Genomic DNA, 26,731 nt, shown 5'->3' on the forward strand with positions numbered 1-26,731 from the left:
GTTGGTGAACTTTTCAGTAATGAGTGTGTCAAATATACTGTCAGGCAGGGGGAAGTCGGATGATCTGGTGGTGTTTTTCCTATCATGGTGTTGGACATTTGACCTTGATTGATGGAAATATTTTCGCCATTAAATACCAACAGATCTTACAGGAAAACCTGGTCCCTTCAATTGAAGAGCACTTTTCCTATATGGACAACATAATTTTTAATTTTTCATTGCTTATCGTTAATAACATTTCACTTTTACAAAGACATGGTTAATACACATTTTAATTTTTTTCAGATAAAAAAATACTTAGCAGAATTGGGTGTTTTATTAATGGACTGGCCTGGGAACAGTCTTAATATAAACCTCATCGAAAACCTTTAGAACATCATGAAAGCGCGGATAACCAAGAAGAGACTTGGACATTGCCAGATCTTTACCGAATAATTGAAGAGATTTGTTATAACGGTATACCGGCACAAATTTTACAGTCGTTAGTTGATTCCATGCCCGAACGAACAAAAACCGTGATAAAAAACAAAGGAGGCGCCACGAAATATTGAATGAAGACATTTTGATGTCTCCATTACTATTACTAATTTATTTAAAAAAAATCGAGTTTTTATTATATCGCGTTTAGTTTTGAGAACATTTTTTATAAGTATCATAGTAGAAATTGAAATATCGGAAATATTTTGTTTCGGCTTCTAATAAAAAATAGAAATATTTATTTTGAATTGAATTATTTATTTTTGTTTCGAATACTTAAATCAATCAAGTTTCATGAAATTTTTTTTGTAAAAGTCCTTATTTTTAAATAAAATCAAATAATCACACATTTCTAAGGTGTCCTCTTTTTTTGTCCGCTACTGTATAATATTATTATATATTACAATAAAATCATGTCACAATATTATAGGACGTTTTTTATAACCACTGTAACATATAGCTGCCATACACACTGAACACGATCGGAATCAAGTTCTTATATGGAAAACTTTCATATTTGACAATGTATCTTCACAAAAGTTGGCACAGATTATTTTCTACGAAGAAATTGTTCAGATCGGCTTACTATAGTATATAGCTGCTATACAAACTGAACGATCGGAATCTAGTGCTGGTATGGAAAACTTTTGCATTTGACAAGATATATTCATTAAATTTGGTATGAATTATTTTCTAAAACAACAATGTAATCTCCGAAGAAATTGTTCAGATCGGTTAACTATAGCATATAGCTGCCATACAAACTGAATGATTGGAATACAAGCTTGCATGGGAAACTTCCTCATTTAACGATATATCTTCACGAAATTTGGTATGAGTTATTGTTTATAGAAATAATGTAATATCGAAAGAAATTATTCAGATCGACTCACTATAGCATATAGCTGCCATACAAACCGAAGGATCGGAATCAAGGGCTTGTATGCAAAACTTTCGCATTTGACGTGGTATCTTCACGAAATTTGACATGGATTCTTACTGCTTAAGGTAATAACTTAATATCCGAAAAAGTTGTTCAGATCGGATTACTCTAGCATATAGCTATACATAGTTACTAAAAGAAATGCACCTGTGAAGGTTTTATTAGCTTCGGTGCAGCCGAAGTTAACGTTTTTTCTTGTTTTTAAATGTTACTTGCTAAGAGTAGATATATTTATAATGGCAAAACGTGAGTCTGTTAGATCAAATGTGCTGGAATGGGAATTCATCGCAAAGGTAATTTTCCGTGAAAACTGAATACGTTTAAACTGATATGCTAAATCGTTAGAACTCAAAGGAATTCGGAAAATCAAGCATTCTTCCCCCTTGTATTCGATAGCTGCGTCACAATCAGTCGGGTTCCAATACACAGTTTCGGCGCATGAAGATTGCGAAACATAATAATGACAAATCAAACTTTGAGACGTTAATAAAGCGGCGGCATACCAAGCCTCTCCAAAGATTTTAAAAATTTCACTGGATAACTCACGCATCATCTTTATTGTCATGACGATCGATCGATCGATTTGTATGAACACAAACCTCCCGGAATTTGACTTTAATCTTTCAGTTTAAGTCACTAATATTGGTATATTTGGCAGCTATATTTGCGGGTGCACTATAGCAATCGTGGTTACGATAATTTGGCCAATGATCGGATAAACATTCGGGATGAGTTCATCTTTCGTTAAAGTGAATTGACAAAAGGCAGGTGGAATTGATATCAACCCGCTGGAAGTATCAACCGAAATTTGCCCATTTCCAATTCTTAGCAAATACGATGTAAAAAGTATTCCGCAATGTCATTTTTGTTCGTATCCCATAATTGACGAGGATTTGAAGGTTGATATTTCGAAATGATCATCGCGAAAAGTGTACGAACTTCAGTGGCACGCGAAGTAGCTATCGCATCGTCCATTGTTTGATTCCAGTCATTATCATGTTTCAGCAATTGTAATTGTTGACATGCTTCTCGAAAAGTTGCACACACCGTATCATTCACAGTACGCAATGACTCAAATGAAATTCAACCGCGTACAATAATCAATAGCAACCGAAAATAGAAGCAATCTGTGTTTTTGGGTGGATTGTATAAATTATTCGTGATGTATTAGTTAAAAACACACCTGGATATCCATCTACTACTTGGCCTTGCTTTCTGCGTATTCATTTCGACGATGCATTCCATGTATAATATCGAGTCATTTCCGAATAGAGCAATGCAAACGGATCACTGACGCAAGTTGAGAAAAAACACCGTCAATGTCGATTTTATTGTTGGCAGTATTTTCGTTGGCTGTACTGTATTCTCTGGGTTGAAATACACTCTTTGGCCTTCTCCAAATGAACTGCGAGATGCACAACAGTCGAAAAACGGTCATGAATTGCTAAAGTAAATATCTTACAAAGCGCTTCATTGCAGTTCACGCATCAACCCAATTTATACTTGCTGATCTCATCTCGTTTAAGGTCAATAACCGCCATGTTGCTTTCGTTGGTGAAGTACTTGCAAAGGTATTTGATTGATTTCACCAAACTGCAATACTCAACATTGATATGAGTTTTGAATGGGAATTAGACAATAGTGGCGAATGTGGTGTTGTCAATTTCGATATTCACTCTTCTAAATTGAATGCTGAAAGTTCTACCATTAGCGTCTGGTGAGCGTCGCCGTTACAGGGATATCCATCAAAGCATGTGGATAGTTTTTCATGCATTTATTGTCACACATACAAAACGAAATGGAATTGTGGTGTCCGCAAGGTCCATAACCATATTGGTTTTCACCACTTCGTATAATTCTGGACCTATCTCTGTATCAGGAATTTCCGCAGAAATTATTCGCTGTGGCCAACGAACAAAGGACCATAAATCTTTCGCAGAAATTTTCTCTCGAAAACTCGTAACGTCAACTCATCAGTTGTTGTCATCGTCCATGACTCTGCACCATATAGCAGGAGTGACTTATAGAGTTTGGTCTTTGTTCGTCGAGAGAGGACTTTGCTTCTCAATTGCCTACTCACTCCAAAGTAGCACCTGTTGGCAAGAGTCATTCTGCGATGAATTTCGAAGCTGACATTGTTCTAGATGTTAATGGTGGTTTCACGATAGACGAAATTCGAAGTTATGACTGTCAATAGTGACGTGGGAGCCTAATAGGGCATGAGCAGCTTGAATTATTTTCTCCAAGATTTGGAGCATGGTGAATATTTGGTCGGTTGTTGACTTTACAGACCTAAAGCCACATTGAGGCTTGCTGTTTCCTTTCATTGGGGGTGTTTTTTTTACGTGGCGGGTCCCAAACTCAGCACCCAACCCTGCTTAGGGGATGTTTCGCCTTCTCACTTTAGCTCGCCTTCAAACGGATGTTCTTAGGCTACCCAGAGGATACTTGGTCAAACACCGGAAGTCATGAGCTGCTTGAGCCATGTGTAAAAGAATCGTTTCTGGCCACTCCCAAGTGAATGGCGATCAGAGAACTTTCCTCACTTGCGTGAACTTCTACACATGACCCCATCCTCCATCGACTTCGCCAGGGCCCGAAATATGGTTACCTGTAATACTAGATTCCAGCATAAGAAAATTTATCAAGCCACCTGGCTGTCTCCGGATCGAAAAGCCATCAACCAGATCGATCATGTTGTTATAGACGGAAGTGACCGATGCCCAGAGCATACTTAAATTATGGAGGGAACACTTCTCCAGCCTGCTGAATGGCAGTGAACGCACAACGCCAGGAGAAGGCGAACCTGATTCCCCAAACGATGACGATGGAGCAGACGTTCCATTGCCCGACCATGAAGAAGTTCGAATAGCAATTACAGGCTGAAGAACAACAAAGCGGCGGGGGCAGATGGATTACCGAGCTATTCAAACAAGGCGGCGAAGAACTGATAAGGAGCATGCATCAGCTTCCTTGTAAAATATTGTCGGACGAAAGCATGCACAACGATTGGAATTTAAGTGTGCTCTGCCCAGTCCATAAAAAAGGAGACCCCACAATCTGCGCCAACTACCGTGGGATTAGCCTCCTCAACATCGCATATAAGGTTCTATCGAGCGTATTGTGTGAAATATTAAAGCCCACCGTCGACAAACCGATTGGACATTATCAGTGTGGCTTTAGAACTGGAAAATCTACAACCGACCAGATATTCACCATGCGCCAAATTTTGGAAAAGACCCGGGAAAGGAGAATCGACACACACCACCTCTTCGTCGATTTCAAAGCTGCTTTCGACAGCACGAAAAGGGGCTGCCTTTATGCCGCTATGTCTTAATTTGGAATGGCCGCAAAACTAATACGGCTGTGTAAACTGACGTTGAGCAACACCAAAAGCTCCGTCAGGATCGGGAAGGACCTCTCCAAACCGTTCGATACCAAACGATGTTTCAGACAAGGTGACTCCCTATCGTGCGACTTCTTCAACCTGCTGCTGGAGAAAATAATTCGAGCTGCAGAACTTAATCGAGCAGGTACATTCTTTTATAAGAGTGTACAGCTGCTGGCGTATGCAGATGATATTGATATCATCGGCCTCAACACCCGCGCCGTTAGTTCTGCTTTCTCCAGACTGGACAACGAAGCAAACCAAATGGGTCTATCAGTGAACGAGGACAAGACGAAATATCTCCTGTCATCAAACAAACAGTCGTCGCACTCGCGACTTGGCTCTCACAAGACTGTTGGCAGTCATAATTTTGAAGTTGTCTATAATTTCGTCTATCTTGGAACTAGCGTAAACACCACTAACAATGACAGCCTGGAAATCCGACGCAGGATAACTCTTGCCAACGCGTTGGCCACAACGAATATCGCATTCGATGGAACGATGAGCTGTACGAGATAGACAACGACATTGACATAGTTCAGCGAATTAAAAGACAGCGGCTACGCTGGCTAGGTCATGTTGTCCGAATGGACGAAAACACTCCAGCTCTGAAAGTAATCGACGCTATACCCGCCGGGGTAAGCAGAGGAAGAGGAAGACCTCCACTCCGTTGGAAAGACCAGGTGAAGAAGGACCTGGCTACGCTTGGAATATCCAATTGGCGCCACGTAGCGAAAAGAAGAAACGACTGGCGTGCTGTTGTTAACTCGGCTATAATCGCGTAAGCGGTGTCTAGGCGAATTAAGAAGAAGAAGAAAGCCACATTGATAAGATCTAATCAGTTTGTTGACGGTGGACTTTAATCTTTCACACAATACGCTCGATAGAACCTTATATGCGATGTTGAGGAGGCTTATCCCAGGGTAGTTGGCGCAGATTGTGGGGTCTCCCTTCTTGTGGATTGGTCAAAGCACACTTAAATTCCAATCGTCGGGCATGCTTTCATCCGACCTTATTCTACAAAGGAGCTAATGCATGCTCCTTATCTATACTTGAATAGATCAGTCGGCAATCCATCGGTCCCTGCCGCTTCTTCAGCGGGTAATTGCGATTCGAACTTCTTCATGGTCGGGCAATGGAACGTCGGCTCCTTTGTCATAGAATGGGAATCGGGTTTGCCATTCAGCAATCTGGTGAAGTGTTCCCTTCATGACTTTAATATGCTCTGAACATCAGTCACTATATGACCTCCGAGGGTTCTACAAGAGTATGTTCCAGTGTCCTATTAGTCTGCGTATATTTTCGTAAAACTGTCGGCTAGCTTGTCAAGCTCTTCATACTCACTTATTTCGGCCTCTCTCTTTTTTTTGTCTGCAAATGCGTCTCGCTTCCCTCTTCAGTATGGCACTTCTTATCGTACCAGCTGTTCTTTTGCCTTTTCCGAAAACCAATGGTTTCGTTTGGATATGTACGTAAGGAGCTTGAAATGCCATCCCACAATTCCCGACTGTCTGTTGTGATTGTAGCTTTTCGACGTTGAACCTTCTTTGTGTTTGTTGACATGCTTTTTTTCAGGTTTAAAACACTGGAGACGTGTCTTCCGCTGCTTGAGCTATATGTAAACGAATCGTTTCTGGCCACTCCCAAGTGAATGGGGATCAGAGAACTTTCATCACTTCCGTGAACTTCTACACATGACTCCAACCTCCTAAACATTAAATTACATTCCTTTAATTTATTCTTGAAAACCACTTGTTTAAAAGACATTAGAAAATTTCAGATTTCTACAGAATAATTATTGAATTTTTTTACGATTAAAGTTTGTTTAGGTAAGCTATAACTAGGTCTGTGCACAAGGGTTAATAAGAACTGTTGCAGAATCCGACAGTTTACCATAATTGAAGTTGACCAATAAATTTAGTATAAATTATGAACTGTGATGTTATTGGTTTGATGATCGAACCCTATGTTTTATTAGTAAGTAGTTCAAAATTAAGAATACTTTTAATTTATTTTTACTTTTTGCTGGTCGCAGGATATCATACTTATACTGAAATAAAATATTGATTTATATGTATTTAACAATAATAAAAAAAATTTAATATTATTTTCCAGAACCATCACGTCCACTTTTAGACGAAAAAGATCTTGATAGTGAAGATGACAATGACTATGAGGTAAGATGAAACGAAAGTGCCGGGAATCCCCTGCGTAATTTCAAAATAATGTAATGTCTGATTTTGTTTATGTTTAGATAAATTTATGAAATCCTTAAAGATTGCAGGAAAGAACCCAGATGACTAACACTTGCTGAAATAAGATTTATTAAATAGATTTTAGATTCTACTTTTTTGTTAGCATTAATTGTGAAACATTTTAAAATCTTTGTAAAATATAATAAAAGCAAGTAACAAAGGGCTAAGCGTCGCCACAATTTCATCGTTCTTGAACGAGTCAGAGGATAGCGCGCAGGCATGCTATTATCAGGAAAGGAGTTTTTCCGAACTGATATAATATATGTCACCGACTGATCAATATTTTTGAGAATGAGTTGAGTCATATTAGATATCTGGAAGTTTGAACAGTTCATTACAAAAGCGCTCATTTAGAGCAGTTCAGTGTCTCTGATGCAGTCTGAGTAATTATCCGATTTCATTTCAAAAACAAATTTTAATCATCGAAAATCTTTTAGTTTTTCAAAATATTCTCCATTAAGATCTATACACTTTTACATGAGCTTTTCTAGTGGTATGGTTGAGGTATGTTCAATTGTTCCAAAAAACAGGTAACGGTTTGCTTGGAAGTGGTTCGTGTGCTCATGATTTACTTTTCTGTGTTGTTCTAGTAGTATAGTTGAGATATGTCCAATTGTTCTAGGAAACATGCAACCGTTTGCTTGGAAGTGCTTCGTGCGCTTAGAATTTACTATTCTGTGTTGTTTTAGTGGTATGGTTAAGGTATGACCAATTGTTTGCTTGGAAGTGCTTCGTTCACAACAACTTTTTTTTTGGATTCGGCTCATCTCGAAACACCAACACAAAACGCCATTAAATGAAAACTTAAAAAGTGACATAACTAAATATTTAGTTAAGATACAAAACTAATTTAGTACAGGGAATCGCAGTAGAGAGGCACCAATATTGGACCTGGACTGTACCAATATTTTTTTTGAGTAGGCGTGACTCCATCCAAATGGTTAAATTTACATATCTTCCAAACCACCGAAGGTAAATCAACCAAACTTGCTGTGAAAAAGTTTTTTTTTAGCATTTCTTCATAACTGATAAAGTTAGTAAATTAATGAAAAGAAATTGGAAGTCGAAGCAGAAGCACAGAGAGGTGGTTATTCTTCGAGATAGTTTAAATTAATAGCTTTAAGTAAATTTAATTATAATTTGTTTATTGAGGCCCTATGTTCCACCTAGGAACTACGGGAAAATATATATATGTATATATTTGTACCAAGTTTCCTGAACGTATTTCAATTTTTACTTAAGTTACAGCTTGTACATTTTTCTCGTCACCCTGATCATTTATGTACGTATGTACTTATGTATATATATATATAACCCTATATCTATCTCGCTAATAGTGCCCATACACGAGCACACAAGTGCGTTCGATCGGTATGAATTCTGCACGGACGCTTCTTGCTTTTTTTGACTTACGCTGCTGATCGAAAGCAACAGCGACAAAAATCATAAGTAGCAAAAAGTCGAATGCATTACTTTTCGCGACTGAGACTGCCGACGACTGTCGAAAATTGTCGATAGCTGCTGCGGCAACTTATGGATACGATCGAAAGCTACAGCAAAGCAGAAAGCAGAAAAACGAAAAACGGCGACTTATGCTGATTTTCGTAGCTGTTTGATTTTTGTCTATGCTTCGACTGCGACTTCTGATTTTTTCAGAAGCAGTAGCAGAAGCAAAATCATATGAACTGAAACTTGCCGCAGTTTTTTAAACGCTGTACACGACACACAAATCCATTTTGCGTCCGTTCTTCACAGAGTTAACATGTGCGACAGGCAAGCGGAACATTTCTTGGAATTTATTTCTAATGTAGCATTTTTATCTATTTCATGGAATTTCGTTAATAAGTTATTCCAACTTTTATTTTTCTTACACTATGTATGTATATATATGAGCGCTTAGGCAAAAAGCGAAAACTTTGAAGCGTGATTTCTCGGTTTTTCATTTTTACGATTATTCTTAATTGGCGGGCAGGATAGAAAAAAAAACTAAACGTCGGATGGAATTAGGGCAAAGTATATTATCATTGACATAAAATTATCTTATATTTAAACTAAAAAAAATATTAAGAAAAGTCAAGTTTTAACATATTTTTAAACAGCATAAAGTAAAATTCTTTTGATCAAAAGCCACTACTTATTAAATTTTTAATAAAATTTTAAATTTTACACTTTTTTTTGGAATTTTTTTAGTTTAACTAGAAGATAAATTAATAAAAAATATGAATCTCTTTGAACTTTTTGTTTCCGATAGAAATTGCGACCTGCATCCTGGCCGCCGTCCGAAAAATGTACATGCGAGATGCATCGGGTAATTGCTTCCCAAAGGCAGAATATCAAAGATTTCGTATCCAAAAAATTTGAAAGAAAAAGAAAGATGTTCAAATATATAACTATAAAGCCTAGAAATTTCGCTTGAATCAATAATTTGTTTCCCTCCCAAAAAAATCCTCAAAAAAATCGATTTTTGAAGCCTCGAAAGCAGGCTCTCCCCTTAACTCTTGCCATTGTCCGCGATCTTCACTGTTCGGCGACACGAGAGAAATGAGATTTTGTGCGCCGACAACGCCATACACGATAAACATGTTCGCGCACCGATCGTAAAAAATCAAACATTTTCGCGAACATGGATCGGTACGCGAACAAGCCCATACACGATAAACCGCAAGCGCACACATACCGATCGAACGCACTTGTGTGCTCGTGTATGGGCGCTTTAAGTTTTAGGTAATATGTACAATAGGGTGCACCTTAGCTATACGGGAGAAAAAAATATAGCGTACAGGGCATCACACCCCCCCAAAAGTTGCATTAGAGTATAATATTATGTTCTGCAAAAAATTTTGCCGATTGGATAATGGGAAGACGTGTCGCAACGAAGGTAAAGTGACCATGTTTTACAAATTTTGAATAAAATAGCACACTGAGATGTTTTGTTGTTGTGGTTAAAAAATAATCACATCCTTATCTCGACCGCATCAGAATGGGATTTTTATACAATATGGACAATGCCATTGCACGCACTCTGCATATTTAACTTGAAAATCGAGTTTTTTCAGTTATGACACTGTTTAAAAGATATTAACTGCTAAACTTTGATTATTAAAAAAAAAATGTTTCTTATAAATTTTAAATTTTAGTTGTATAGGCAATTTACTTGATTTATTACTGTGATCAAATTGAAAAGTGAATTTTGTCCATTTCAATCGCTGCAATACACTTATGCCAACGAATTTTCCAGTCATCATAGCACTTGGAACAATCCTCCGTCGTGATGGCCATCAGAGCCTTCTTCGATTCAGCTTTTATATCCTCAATTGAGTCAAAACCGCATCCTCGGAGTAGTCATTTGAATGTGCTGGATAGCAGGAAGGTAGATAAATCAGGCGAATGCGGTGGTTGCAGTACGATATGAGTTGAAAATGTGGCGAAATTAACACGAATAACCAATTTAGTATGAGATGGTGCATAACGCACTTCTTTGTTCAATCAATTCAGACATAGTAAAAATCGAAGAATTCACTTTTAGAGTCTCACAAAACGACGCGTATCTCAAATACTAATAAATATTTTGATGTAAAATTTTGTTTTTTCAAAAATTATTTATTTATTCATGAATATCTATTTTGTCCCCTTCAAAGTAATCCCCATGAGATATTATACACTTGTGCCAACGGTTTTTCCAATCTTCGAAGCACTTCAAAAAATCATTTTTTTTTATCTTCTTCAGCTCCTCCTTCGACGACGTCTTTATCTCGTCAAGAGAAGCCTAACGTCGTCCTTTCATGGGCCTCTTCAGTTTAGGGAACAAGAAAAAGTCACAGGGGGCCAGATTTGGGGAATACGGTGGCTGCGGCATCATTAGTGTGTTGTTTTTGGCCAAAAAGTCGCGCACAAGCAACGATGTGTGAGCAGGGGCGTTATCGTGGTGCAAAAGCCAATTTTTGTTCTTCCACAAATCCGGGCGTTTCTGACGGATTTCTTCGCGCAAATTGCGCATAACTTGCCAATCGATATGTTTAGGTCCTCAGCAACTTCTCTAACGATGATTCGACGATTGGCCAATACCATTTTCTCCACTTCATTAATTTTTTCGTCTGTTGTTGAAGTGCTCGGGCGTCCGGCACGCTCTTCGTCGTTCACATCTTCTCGGCCTTCTGAGAACATTTTGTACCACCGATAAACGTTGCTTCGGTCCAAGGTAGCTTCTCCGTATGCCACAGTCAACATTCGGAATGCATCCGCGCACTTAATTTCGTTTTTCACACAAAATTTGATACAGGTTCTTTGATCCATTTTTTTGAATAGGTAAAAATCGAAGACGATCCAAAACACGTGCAAGCAAAGAAGCTGTCAACAATTAAATGAACATTCAAAATGGCCGAGCTTGTCGGCATAAGTGAGAGACATGAGTACCAACATAACGCCACAAAAAATTCGAAATTCGAATATACGTAACCCGCGAAAATTCAAAATTCGCGATACTTTATGAACACACCTCGTATATATGTAAATGATCCTAAGCTACTAAAGCTTTAACAACCAATTTGCAGACCGCAAATCTTATAAGATCATCTACCGACAGTGTGAAAATGAAAATCCCGCTCACTCCCCATTAGGTGAAATTGGGCGAACACTTTTCCTAGCCCCCATTCGGGTGACTTTACTCTACTGGTTAGTTTTTTAGTATGTGGCATGTTAATGTTTTGTGATATCGGTTAATGATTTTCGTTTTTCTAACAATCTTTATGTGTCTACACTGACACACTGAGTTACATATACATATATAGTATCTATATAGAATTACTTGGATTTCGATCCTCTGGTTGAGGTTTTACACCTTATACCCGAGACAGACATGTAGTAACAATACCATACATATATGGTACAAATGCCATATGTGTGTCACCAAATACAGTAGACGCTCGGAAATTAGAACCACTTTATTTTTGGGGTAGTTCTAATTTCCGAAATGTTCTAATTTCTGGACGGTTTTTTTTAACGTAAATAATAAAACTAATAGTCAAGCCATTTCCAGAAACTATATAAAAATATTTTTTTTATTTTTTTCTTATTTTATTTAAAAACATAACAATTCAGTCCTTACATAACAATTATGAAAAAAAAAAACAACTTAAAATTTCAGAAATTAATTAAAAATTCAGGATAAGGGCTCAGTTCAAAATTAATTTTTGTTTGACATATAATCAGTAATATTTGTTTTTTTTTTTGGTTTCTTTAAATCCGATATAACAATATCGTTACGGAGGGACAAAAGATTGGCCATGTGCTTACTGGAAGACAATTCACTCTTGTTGCACCAATTTATTAAATTGTTAACGCTTTCAATAGCTATAGCATTTGAAATAACTGGTGTGTCATCAACAACTTCATCTTCACTGCTATCAGAAAACTCAGCACTGCTACTTAGGTCATAACCAGTTCCGTCTTCAAACTCATCTTCATTCCATTTCTCGATGCCATCAATACACATGAAACTGTTTGTATCAATTTATGCTAAAAGATTTTGATTTATTTGGAGAGCTTCATTGCAGTCCTCATTTTTGTTAAGCAACTGTGCTAGTGGCACATCATCATCGCTGTCGTATTGGTCAGAGTCCCAATTTAACAACTTTGACCAAGAATTCCTCATCACTGTTTGCGCTATCTTAACCCAAGCTTGTTTCAGAAATATTATTGCCTTTCGGATGGAATGGGATTTCAACAGACTATTCAGTGCACCACCTTTAGCTATTATTTCAGCAAGTAACTTACTTCTGTAAACAAGTTTTGTTAACTTTATGGGATTTTGATCCATTGGTTGCACAGCTGCTGTCACATTTGGCGGCAAGAAATATGCAACTATGTTGCCATCTTTGCTTTGAAGATGTTCAATTGGTGCATGCGCTGAGCCGTTATCAATAAGCAAAAGAGCCTTCGGAGACAAGTTATTTTTTTGAGAAAACTGGTGTCGGGTGTCACCGAACATTTTATACTCTCGCATGATAAAGTGATAATCGAGATTTCATTATCCGTCATTTACATATTTTTCAAATACCGTATTTGTGTAAAGTTTTATTCCGCTATCATCATTGGTTCCTAATGTACATACATTTATATTATACAGAGAAGGCATCAGATGGAATTCAAAATAGCGTTCCATTGAAAGAAGGCGTGGTTGTGAACCGATTTCACCCATATTTTGTACATGTCATCAGGGTGTTAAGAAAATATTATATACCGAATTTCATTGAAATTGGTATAGTAGTTCCTGAGATATGGTTTTTGGTCCATAAGTGGGCGACGCCACACCCATTTTCAATTTAAAAAAAAAAGCCTGGGTGCAGCTTCCTTCTGCCATTTCTTCCGTAAAATTTAGTGCTCCCGACGTTTTTTGTTAGTCGGTTAACCCACTTTTAGTGATTTTCAACATAACCTTTGTATGGGAGGTGGACGTGGTTATTATCCGATTTCTTCCATTTTTTGACTATATATGGAAATGCCTGAAGGAAACGACTCTATAGAGTTTGGTTGACATAGCTATAGTAGTTTCCGAGATATGTACAAAAAACTTAGTAGGGGGCGGGGCACGCCCACTTTTCCAAAAAAATTACGTCCAAATATGCCCCTCCTTAATGCGATCCTTTGTGAAAAATTTCACTTTAATATCTTCATTTATGGCTTAGTTATGACACTTTATAGGTTTTCGGTTTTCCCCATTTTGTGGGCGTGGCAGTGAGCCGATTTTGCCCATCTTCGAACTTAACCTTCTTATGGAGCCAAGAAATACGTGTACCAAGTTTCCATGATATCTCAATTTTTACTCAAGTTACAGCTTGCACGGACGGACAGACAGACATCCGGATTTCAACTCTACTCGTCACCCTGATCACTTTGGTATATATAACCCTATATCTGACTCTTTTAGTTTTAGGACTTACAAACAACCGTTATGTGAACAAAATTATTTTCTCTTACTTCATTAATAAATATCTTGTGAAACCAATCATGAAATTCCCGAGGCGTCATCCAAGCATTTTTGGAAAAGTTGTAATGAAGTAGATTATTAAAACCTTTGAAGCTCCTGGGATTTTTGGCTTTTCCAATAACTAAGGGCACTAATTTGTGAGAGCTATCAGCATTTGAACCAAGTAAAATTGAGATTCGTTCTTTTTGAATTTTGTATCCAGGCGCACTTTTTTCACAAGCAGAGACATATGTTTTATCTGGCAGGCAACGATAAAGTAATCCGGTTTCGTCCACATTATATAATTGCGACTCCTTTAACTCCATCTCAGTGACTTTTGCATGGAATCTGTGAGTAAATGGAGTGATCCAGGCAATATCACTAGAAAGAATCTCGCCACCAATCTTTAAAATACGAATGCCGTGTCGCTTTTTAAATTTAGTAAACCATCCATCGCTTGCTCGGAATGCATTTTTATTTTTATCGGGGTATTCTTGACCAAAAATTTGTTTAGCTTTTTTCTTTAATATTGTTCCTGTCAATGTACACTTCCTTTCGCATTGTTTTAAAAACTACTCATAAAGACGACTTTCCATTTTCGGATATTCGGCACTATGCATAGTTTTATTTGATGCTTCCTGATAAGTGTTGAAACGTCATTTAATATAGATGAGCTATTTGATCTATTTGGCTTGATATATGTAGCTGATGGCAGATTTGCTCACATTGAAATCTAGCGCTAGACGATTCCCTTGAACTCCTTTTTCCAGCTTTTCCAATATCTTTACTTTGGTTTTTAAAGATAAAGTTGTCTTTCTACGCTTATTTGACATTTTTAGTAAGTTATTTTTAGTTTTCAGTAGAGTCTAGCAAAATATATCCACGTGCATCAAATTTCAAATAGGAATGACAAAAACACCAAAAATATGGCAAAATAAAAACTAAAAAGGAATTAAATATATACTTGGGGATTTCCCTTTCTATTTTACCTTTGTTCAGTGAAATAAAAACCTAGAATGGGAATTCCTTTGTGTTAAAAATTAAAAAAAAAAAACTCTCAGAAATTAGAACCTCAAGTTCTAATTTCAGAGCGTCCAATGCATTAAAAACTCTGGTTCTAATTTCTGGATGTTCTAATTTCTGAGAGTTCTAATTTGTGAGCGTCTACTGTACTAGCAAAATACCATATGAGCAATGCTATTTTGCTGGTAACAATACTATGATGTTTCATTGTGGTATTTGTATAAACACAGCTAAAAAACAGGTAACAAACTTTGCTAAAATCTCTTCGAAATATTCTGCCAAAATTACTTAAAAAATTAATTATTGAAATGGAAAACAAAACATTTTTCACAATTTTTTTCCGGAAAATCAGGAAATACCTCATTTTATGTGAGGACTTTAGAGAAACCTTAACCAAATCGTTTTTTTGCGATGAAAATATATTAATTTTAGAGTATTTTAAATAATTGAACTTATTTTCTCCACAACACACAACATCATATTTATTGTTTTTTTTTTGTAATATTTAATGCCTATGAAACAAAGCTAGTATTAGAGTTTACTACATTGCCATCTGTGTCACCAACGTAGTAAACAGAATACCATGATACCTTTACTTGCATTGTTACTACATGTCTGTCTCGGGTATTAAAGTGTTTCCCTGGCTTTGATTCTTTTTTATTTCTCTCGATCATCAGTTGATGTTGATGTCCGTCCTGGACGTGGTGCGTAGTCATAGTGTACTCGACCCTCTTCGAATAATTTGTACCAATCAAAAACGCTTGCTCACGACAAACAATTGTCACCGAAGGCTTTTTCCGACATTCTGAACGTTTCGGCACCAGAAATTTGATTCCGTACACAAAATTTAATGGAACTTTTGCACTTTATGTACTAAAGACGAAACACTATGATTATTTGTATGTAATAGTTGGCGCAGAAGTGAAAGCATACTCGCAAGCTTACATTAGTAAAATGCTGCTCAGGCATTCTCTATGTCCGACTTTAACCCTCATCGAGACCCTCTGGTCTGGCCAGGCATATTTTGTTTTAAATGTTATATATTATGTAGCAAACGACTTGCGCTTCCAGGTAGCTTCCTAGAATTTTATTGTCTATAGAATTCAGAAAAAAGATTCAAGGATATCGTATCGAAAAGGACGAAAAAAGGATATTATAATATTACACCTTAGTGCACCAATGGTGCTTGGCTAGACCCCATATATTTTGTATGAAAATATATGAACTTTGGTATGTTTCTATCACTTCGCACGGTTGATTTATCTGTTTTCATGTTCGTTAGATGTCCAAATTGGTTTGAATGTTTATCTAGGTCAATTACTTTAGCCGCTGGAGCGTTTTAAAGGTTAAGAAAAATGTAATTTTTCTCAAAATGTTACATTTTTTGTAAACGTTATTGCCACGCCCCTGGTAGGGATAGAGGGGAGATTGAGGGCTTTCCGGAAAGCCCCGGGGATGAACTAACTCGCAAAATTTTTTTGATCCTCCCTCTGCCCCCAAACCCCCAACTGTAGTGAAACAAAAGGGGGGACATGATGAAAACACATTTTCGCCTATTGCCACGCCCCCGGTGGGCCTTGGGGGGCGAATTATACATTTCCTGAAAGCTCTTTAAATTACCTAACCGGTGCAATTTATTTGACCCACGTAGGTTACATTACATTTTTGTGAACGCTATTGCCACGCCAAGCGTGAACAAGGCAGCCAATATGATTTCAACCAAATCCAGAGGTAAGAAATTTCAAAAATGTATCTATATTGTACATATATGAGCGTAAATACAACACGTATTTCCATACAAATGTATGTAAACTAGCCTAGGCCTAGCCAAGCACCATTGGTCTCGACTAAGTGTATCAGACCGTTGGTCTCGACCAGGGTTAATGGTATACGTCATTCTGTTTTGTTTTTTCTTATGCCAATATATTTAATTTCGCCCATCTAGTGGAGCATAAATTATCAAAAGTAGGAGCGAGTAGGGTTGTTATTCGGTAGTGAAAATAACAAGTTTCATGTACATATCTCCTAAATCAACCCCGCCCTCTAACAAGTTTAATGTACATATCTCCTAAATCAATTAAGCTATAACAAACAAATTTGGTAAGTACAAATCTTATATGAACTTCATCCAACAGTGTGAAAATTGATAAAATCGGGGGATAACCCCTCTCATTCCCCATATAAGGGTACTGTTACAAACTACAAGCGCGATAAATCAATAACTAAAGGCGCCAGAAACATTAAATTTTACCATCGAAATGGTATAAGACAGCTGGTGTGGAAATTGGACGATGGACGTGTCAACTCCCACTTTCATCGAAAATGTAGGTCAATGTGTTATATATATAACTGAAATTAAGGGATAATCCTTCTCTTAAAATGATATGTTTGTATGTCAAAAATGAGTTAAATCCCTTAGCCCCTATATACTTAATACAAAAGTTTTCGAACTTCTGGTTGACTTTCTACTGCATATATCGGCCAATATTTGAGTTATCCCAATGAAAAGAAGAGAGCGTGTTTTGCTCATTACAGCCTTTATATAACTAACATCAGGATTTTCGTATTTCCCCTGCAAGTTGCAAGAGTATTAAATATTCGGTTGCACCTGAACTTAGCCCTTCCTTACTTGTTGAGTATAAAGCTTTACCAGAGTATAAAATGTTCGGTTGCACCCTTTTTTACTTGTTTTAATGAGATGTGAACAATCCCACTAGTAGAATCTGACTACTTAATAATTGATTATGAGTTATCGCGAACATACCTGAGTGGAAGACGTGTAATCTAGTTAGAATTATGTAAACATATCTTCTAGAAGTTATTCACTTTTGTAAAAACTCGACTAATAAATAACTGTGGATTACCGCGAGCATTCCTGAGTGAAAGGAGCTAAATCGTGTGATAAATCTTGAAATATATCGTCTGAAAATTTCTTTTACATTCTTATATTTTATTGAGTCATGTTCTCCAAAATCTATACGAGATTGTCTTCGAAGAACATTTTTGGTTATGTTTATGTGGCTATGAAAAACTTCGAAAAATAAATAAAAAATATAGTATATATTTCGAAAAGTCTAATTTATGAAATCTTGGTACCCTTTCCCCTGTTATTTGCGTTTATAAATGTATGTATATTTTTTTATGAAAAGTAATTCTAATCATTGTTTGTTCATCTTCATAATCATAGTTATGATTTTAGCTATAACCATTTATCTGCTAACATGGCGTTTACTTGTTTTTCTTTAAACAAAACAAAAACCTTTGCTTAGAATATTTGTCATATAAGTCTAGCAGATTAATATTATACCCTATTTAATCCAGAGGAAATTAAATAATTTCGAAACTCGATGCAAACATGTAATATATTTTTTTATTCTGCTTCAAACCAATTTTTTCGGTTAGTAGATTGATATCCAAATAAAATGTAATGAAACTGCTACAATTGTTTAATACGTATTTATATAGTTATTTATATAACTTCTTTCAATAGGCTAAAGAGAATTATGAAGGCTTAAATGGCACCAATCGAACAGTCACATTACAAACATTAATGAGTGCAAATGTTTTGCAACCAGGTAAAGCGGTAATGACTATAGACTATTTGGGCCAAAAATTTGTCGGAGATTTGATGCCGGACGGTAAAATAAAATCACAAGAATCTGAAACATTATTTCTTACTCCAAGTGCGTGGGCAGTGCATTGCAAACGGTTTATAAATCCGGAGAAAAAAAGCGGATGTGGTTGGGCATCTGTGAAATATAAAGGAAAAAAGTTAGATGTCTATAAAAATTCATGGCTACGAAAGTGTGCCTTGCAAAAAGATGTCAATTTGGATGATTCAGAATCAGGTGAGTTCTATATTTTGTGAAAATTTTACAAAGCAGTTCTCAGAAATAATCGAACTGAAACAATTACGATATTACGAAAACATTATTATGTGTTTCGATCACTACCGATTACAAATATAAAGCAATATAAATTTCAGAGTGTAGGAGCAAGTGCTTTTCTGTTTAATTCCTATTTTATATTTTATATATAACCTAATACTTCAGCTGCAGGGAGAGGCATGTGTTGATGTATGTATATAGGTGTATCAGTATGATAAGGAATGCTGAGTTCCCTAACTGTTCCCTATGTTAAAGTAGTCGTTGTACTTCCATTTCATATAGAAACGATGTTGAACGTTTACTTCTTTCAAGTGTCTTTATTCAACTGACTCTTTACAAAAATTCTTATTAGCTAAAAGCTTAACTATTTTACAGTAATATTAATGAGTGTAGGAGAGAGTAGAGTTAATAATGTATGTTCGGGAATATGTTGTATGTATGTTTAGTGTGGTGGCGAACGTGTGGGTGTAGAGTGGGAGAAAGTATGTAAAGTGTGATTGGGAGTAGTTTAAATAAGAGTAAGCATAGGTAATTAAATATAAGAGTAAGACTAAGTTAGAATCAAGAGTACGATTAGAATAAGTATAGGTAAAGTATATAGGGCTATTATGTAACTCCTCCACCCTTAAGGGGCTATACCTGTGTGACACTTTCAAAAAAAAAATTTTTGTTTTTGCTTTTTTCGATAGCTTATATATTCAAAAATATCCTGTGAAATCGGCGAGGTCGTATTTTAAATAGTTTTTGAATGGCAGCGTTCTAAATAGCGACCGCTCAAAGGTGCAAACATATATAAGTGAAACTTTAAACGCGTTTTTCTCGAAACGACATTTTTCAAATTTGCTGACATTTTAACTCAACGAGAAATTAACCGATCGACTTCAAATTAAAACTGGATATAGTTGAATACATTTGCTATACAATAGACTACGATCTTTTTGATTGGCTGAAAATTGTCAATTTGGCATTAAAAAAACGACAATTTTTTTCGTAAAAAAACGATTTTTTTTTTCAAAATGGCGCCATTTTCTTAATTTTTGATATTTTTCAAAGATCGTAGTCCATTGTATAGAAAATATATTTACGTTTAATAAACATTTTGAATTTTTTTGTTTCAGCTACTCAATCGACCGGAATCAGTTAACATTTTCATTGTTCAAATTATATTTTCGTTTAAATTGACTTTTGTAATATTTTATTTTTCTATTATTCGAAGAATCCACAACATAATTACCTTGGCGATAATACTTTTCAAGTTTCTTATATTTAGGTTTAGTTTTCGCAACAATTACAATGTTTTCTATTTGATTTCGTTCAGACTTTCTACTTTTATTCAATTTATTTACTCTTTGAATTTTTGTTGTTCAAACTCTTTACATAATTCATTTATCTCTTCTTTGTCAAAGTTTTTTATTATAAAATCAATTGGTCGCTTTTTTGTGGTAGAATGAATTGTTCTATTATATGCGTTAAAAATTTCAAAAAGTTTGTCGTCTAAGTCTTTCGTTTTATGGCTAGTGTCTGCTTCTAATACCCTTAGATGCTCATTAAGTGTACCGTGTAATATTTCAATGTCAGAATTACCTGTCTTTAGGTACGGCGTATTTACGTGAGACTCAATATTTTGTTCACTTAAAAATAATTTAACAGCGCTGTGTAATATACAACGATCGTTATCGAAGATAAGTTTATTCATTTTCCCTAAAAATAAAATACGCTCTTTTAAAGCTGCTATTATTGCAATCCAATTTCTATCATTTAATTTATGAAATGTTGCATACATTTTATTCCTACAAGGGTACCAAATGTCTATATGGACTATGTCATTAAGGTGTGTAGGGGTTTCTGTAATTTAGTAGGGAAGTTTTAGGGGATTTCTGTCGTGCTTAGCTATAGTGCAAATTAAACAACTATTAATATAAAGTGTTATTGTTTTATAAAGCTTCGGGTAAAAGTATTTATTCTTCAGCTCTAAAAATACTTCTTGTATGCCTCGGTAGTTACTGCGAAGATGCTCATTTTCAATGATAGTCAATATATCGTTTTTGTCAGTAATTTCAATTAGCTTTAAATTTGATCGATACAATGTCAAAGATCTGTTACCGAAATTACGAACAAAAACACTTTGAAATGTGATAAAAAGATCATCATTTTCGCAATAGATACACATGATGCCTTTGTCTATTAATATACCTTGCATAATATTGAAAAGATCAGATTCCGGAGTAATTTCTACGTGATTTTGAAACTTTTTGTTTACAATTTTTACTACACATTTTTCTTTCTCTCCATAACTTAAGGGGGGGTAAGGTTTGTTTCGTCGAAAAAAGACCTTTTTTCGTGAATTTTTTTAGAAAAAATTATTGCTGTAGGTTTATTTTACTTATTATAATATGAAAGTACAACATTTGAAGGATACTTTAAAAAAATGTTATCGAAAAATAGCGAGGAATAACGGAAAAATCGGCCTATTTGTTATTGTAAAATTCTTAGAAATTATAATTTTTGGAAAGACTCGACGTCATTCGAGAGCTATGTATATGTAGAATATTTGTACAAAATTACAAAACGATCGAAGCGGTAGTTTTTTCTGTAGGCTGGTCACCGACTTTAAAAATAACATATTTGGGAAAATTTTGTACACTCAGCGCAGGTAGTTAGAAGTACCGTTATTCAACCTGCTGTAACTTCGTTAGTTTTTCTCCAAATGACCTAAAACTTTAACACAATATTCTTGAGATGTTGATGGCTCAGAAAAAAAAAAAATTAAAAAAATGGAAAAAAAAAGTTGTCAAACCTTACCCCCTTAAGTATATTTGATTTTTGTAATAATTGATTACTTTTTCTGTTATAAATGTATAATCCAAGTTATCTTCAAATGCGCTATGTATTGTTGCAGCTGTTGACATAATGTCAACTCGTTCATCACTTTCTCTATTAACTTGGTTTTCTTCACGTAATTGGCTATTAAAAATATTCACATTTCCTAAATGTTTAACCACCTTTGTAGTTTCATATTTGGTTCTCTAAAATTATGTAGCCAAACTAATGGTCGGTGGTCAGTCTGAATTAGAAATTTGCGACCGTACAGATATGTGCGAAAATGTTTCACTGACCAGACAACAGCAAGTGCTTCTTTTTCTATGGTTGACCAGACAACGTTCGAGATGGGTAGCAAATTGGGTGGCCTTGTTGGCTTAAAACTGACCCAATTGTGAATTGTGAAGCATCAGTTGTAAGGATGAACTTTTTATTAAAATCGGGGGCTTGTAACACTGGCTCACTAGTAATAAGTTTTTTTTAACGTTTCAAATGAATTTAGGAATTCTTGGCTTCTATAATCCAATACAGCATTTTGCTTTAAAAGACGAACCATGGGGAATGCAACTTTCGCATAGTCTCGCATAAATTTGCGGTAATAACCGGTGATTCCTAAAAATCTTTTGATTTCCTTTATGTTTGAAGGTGGTTGCATTCTGTTTATTGCTTAAATTTTTGAGGGATCAGGTTTAATACCTTCACCTGTTACAACGTGTCCTAAAAAGTTTGTGGTCAATGCAGCAAAATGACATTTATCTATTTGTATCTTTAAATTTGTATCTCGTAAAGTGCTAAATATTTTTTTAATGGACTCTATGTGTTCCTGAAAACTTGTGGAAAATATCAAAATATCATCTAGGTATACAACGCAAATTTTATTTATATGATCTCTTAATACATGATTTATTAATCGTTGAAATGTTGCAGGGGCTGTTTTAAGGCCAAATGGCATACGATTAAATTCGTAATGGCCACTTGCAGTTAAAAAAGCTGTTTTAGCCCTATCGTCGGGGTGCACCTCAATCTGGTGGAATCCCTTAGCAAGATCAATTGTGCTGAAATAACAGCATTTTCCCAACTTATCAAATAAATCTTCTATATTTGGAAGTGGGAACTTGTCGTCTATTGTTTGTTCATTTAGTTTTCTGTAGTCAATTACAATTCGCCATTTTTGCTTACCACTGTTATCTGGTTTTTTGGGCACAACCCATAATGGGGAATTGTAAGGACTACAATTCGAAGATATAACATTTTGCGCTAGCATTTCCTATATTTGCCTGTCCACTTCTGCCCGATGTATGACAGGGTACCTATCAGAGATGTACACGAGTTTATTCACTTTTTTCATATGTATGTACTCACTGTCTTTGTTTTGTTTTCAATCATCAGCATGTGCTAATAACATTGCTTTCTTTAAATGCCGCTAGCAACAACCACTCAAAAATTATAACTGTGTTTTGAGTTGTAAGCAAAACAATCAAATGATTCATAAAAGCTCAGATTACATAGTGCAAAATCAGGGCGTTAATTTCTTTTAAATAAGTTTTCAAGATGAACTCTGAAATAATATAAAATATTGAAAACGGTGTTTTTCGTATTGTAAAAAATAAACAAAGCAGAAGTAAAATTTGGGATATTTTCTGTCAAATTGAAAATGACGAAAGTAGGCTTATTGATGGAATGGTGATATGTGAGAAGTGTAATAACATATTAAAATATAATGGAAAGCAAACATCTAATCTTATCCGTCACAAGTGTTATGCTGTAAGAAATTGCAACGTTGCTGTAAAAAAAGTTAACAATGCAGATAAGGAAATTCTTTTATTGGCGTGTTCTCAATGGGTTGTAGAGGACTGTCGTCCATTTTCCGTTGTAGACGGCGAAGGTTTTAAAAAGGTCGTGGAGGCACTCTTAAATATTGGAACAAAATATGGCAATCATTTAGACGTCTCCGACATGTTGCCCAATTCCAGAACCATATCACGACGAATAAACAACATAGCAGACGATAAAAGAATACTGATGATGGAGGAATTGAATTTAGCAATAACAAGCGGAACGGCGTCCATAACATCAGATCTCTGGACTGACAATTTTGTAAAAATAAATTTCTTATGTACCACATTTCATTTTATGAAAGATTTAAAGTTAAAAGAAATTGTTTTAGGCGTAAAATCAATGGATTTAGAGAGAAGCACAGCAACTAATGTTTTAACGAAATTGAACACCATTTTGGCAGATTTCGAAATAAATAACATGGAGAATATTACGTTTGTTACTGACAGAGGATCAAACATTGTGAAGGCTCTTAAAAATCAAAATAGGATTAACTGTGCAAATCACCTATTGAATAATGTTTTGGATTGTGGTTTTAACAGCACTACCGAATTAGTTTCATTTTTGGATGCTTGCAAAAAGTTAGTAAAGTATTTTAAAAAGACTTCCTTTCAACACATGCTATTAACTTCTCTTAAAAATTATTGTATTACTCGGTGGAACTCGCATCTTAATTTATTTGAATCAATTTCGAATAATTATTTCAAAATTCAACACCGTCAGATCCATTTGCGAAGAAAGAGATACTGGTATGCAAGTAATAAAGGCATTAAAAAGAAATATTTTAAGAGAAATGGAAACAAAGTTTTTTGTATCCACCTACCAATTTTTGTCTGGACGAAAGTAAATTAAATGAAGTTAAAGAGTTTTGTGTCTCCGAAATAATGAAATCGGTTTCGTCGTCCGATAGTCCAACTAATTTTGCAATCCATAATGAATCACACAGGATTTCCAATTATTTTTCTCATCTTTTATGACCTCAATTTAACCGTCCATGGCAGAAAGTATATCTGATGAAATAAATCGTTATAGTTATCTAAAAATAGGACTTGATGTTAATTTTAATGTTATGCAGTGGTGGGAAAGTCATAATTCAGAATACCCTCGGTTATATAAGTTTGCCCAAAAAATGTTGGCTATACCAGCAAGCAGTGCCGCTTCAGAACGAGTTTTTTTCTGCCTCAGGTAATATAATAACTGAGAAACGTAACCGTATTGGGCCAAAAACTGTGAATAATTTGCTTTTTTTGAATTCAGTGTACAAATATGAGTAAAAATATAGCTTTATTAACAATTACAATAATTTATAAGAACAACAATATATATACATATATAATATACATATACATATATAATAATATATATTATATATCTTTAAATAATAAAATATGGAATATGAAATATTACATTTTTTTTTGTTTTAAAGGCTGAATTTTGTAATTATTTTTTTTTTAACATTATCATTAATACTCTCACTCTGTTAATATATACATATGTTTAACCACTATCAAATAAAATTAAGAACAATAAAATCAAAAAGCTCTGGGTATATTCATAACACTCATACTGATTCAATGCTTTTGTGAATGGTATGAGCTTACCGAATAAGCAAGCAATGATATGCATTTTGTAACAAACCACTCGCTGAGGTGAATCATGCGATGACAGCTTTCGTTTAGTTTATGCCTAGTGCTAACTCAGTTTTCATTTTTACAAAATACTAAATATGTCATTTGAATGGTATTCATGCACATCTCTGGTACCTATACAGTTTACTATATATAGGAATGTCAGTTTTTGTAATTATTCGATGACGAATTTCACTACTGAAAGGTAAGTTTTCACCATCTTTATAAAAAAATATCTTTAAACTTATTTACAACAGTCTTTAAAACTTCTTGATCTTTAGAATTTAAATGATTAGGAAACATACTAAGTGACGAATGTTCTACTATTTCCTTTTCTTCATTAATAAATATTTCCAAATGTTTATTTTTTTGATAACCATCTACTATTAATTCTTCTTCTTCGCAAAAATAAATTGGTAATGTTGCATCTTTTGTTATTAAAACTCTATTCTCGTAGTCGATTTTACAACTCAAATTAAGCAATATATTGTTACCTATTAGACCATCAAAGTAGTTATGAAATTTAAATTCTAGGAAATTAACATTAAAATTTGGTTTATGAAATTCTTTAAACAATGGAAAGCTATACTGTACGTCTGTAGTAACAGTTCGATTTATAACTTTTAAAGTAATAGAACGTGATTTTATTCTCCATTTGGGATTACAAATATTTGGGTTTATGATACTAAATTCTGCACCTGTATCTATTATGAACTTAAGTTTTCTCACGTTTGTTTCTACTGTTATATCGTGTAACTTCCTTGGCCCTCTAATTGAAAATTTTGTTCGTTTTCATTGACTCCTATTTCCATAGGCTCTACAACTGTTTCACTGCGAAAACGATTATTACTTCTGTTATTTAAAAGTCGTTCATTATTGTTATTATTATTCTGATTAAAAAAACTACTCGAGCTGCGATTAGTTCTGTATGTTTGGTTGCTGTAGTTGCTATTAAAACTGGGTTGAGTAGAAGAGTTTAGATAGATTCTGTTGTCTATGCTGTTGATTAAATGTATCGTTTGCTCTATTGCTGACTATTCTGTTGATTAACATAATTGCTCATTTTAGCTTCTCTGTTATAATTATTAAAAAATTAAGAAAAATTCATGTTATTAACATTATGTTCACATTAGTTCTTTCCATGAGCTGTTTGATGATGCTTATAGTTCAAGTAACCATTTTATTTTATAATTTCATATGCGTCGTTTAAAGGTTTTGGATCCCTGCTTACAATAATGCTTTTGACAGGCTCGGGTAAACCATATTTAAATGAGTTTAAAGCAATCCTAGCATTATACTCGAAGAGCTGTTGCCACAAAAAGTTGATGCGTTATTTACCTGACATAATAAAGTATTAAGAGAATTATAAAAAGTTTCAATTGTAGAAGTACATCTACAAATTCTAATTTTGTCAATGAGTTCATCAACTGAATTCTTTTCGCCATGATTATCTATAAGGACTTTTCTTATTTCTGGGCATGTAAGTGAATTTCCATTAATTAAAATAGAT

The 26,731-nt window shown here is 35.0% G+C and overlaps 1 protein-coding gene across 3 annotated transcripts in view; it reads left to right on the plus strand.

The window, feature by feature from the left end:
• Nucleotides 1-26,731, plus strand: part of LOC126767051 (MPN domain-containing protein CG4751) — a 115,166-nt gene that overhangs the window by 13,284 nt on the left and 75,151 nt on the right. Inside the window, exons 2-3 of one of the 3 annotated variants that reach the window (XM_050484661.1) lie at nucleotides 6,924-6,985; nucleotides 18,541-18,898. In XM_050484661.1, the coding sequence (XP_050340618.1) occupies nucleotides 6,924-6,985; nucleotides 18,541-18,898 (420 nt within the window). Of the gene's footprint in view, nucleotides 1-6,923; nucleotides 6,986-18,540; nucleotides 18,899-26,731 lie in introns of those variants that run through there. The other 2 variants (XM_050484662.1, XM_050484663.1) reach the window with 2 other exon arrangements.

The sequence above is a fragment of the Bactrocera neohumeralis genome, unplaced genomic scaffold (assembly GCF_024586455.1).
Source record: "Bactrocera neohumeralis isolate Rockhampton unplaced genomic scaffold, APGP_CSIRO_Bneo_wtdbg2-racon-allhic-juicebox.fasta_v2 ctg370, whole genome shotgun sequence".
In the NCBI taxonomy this organism is placed as follows: Eukaryota; Metazoa; Arthropoda; class Insecta; order Diptera; family Tephritidae; genus Bactrocera; species Bactrocera neohumeralis.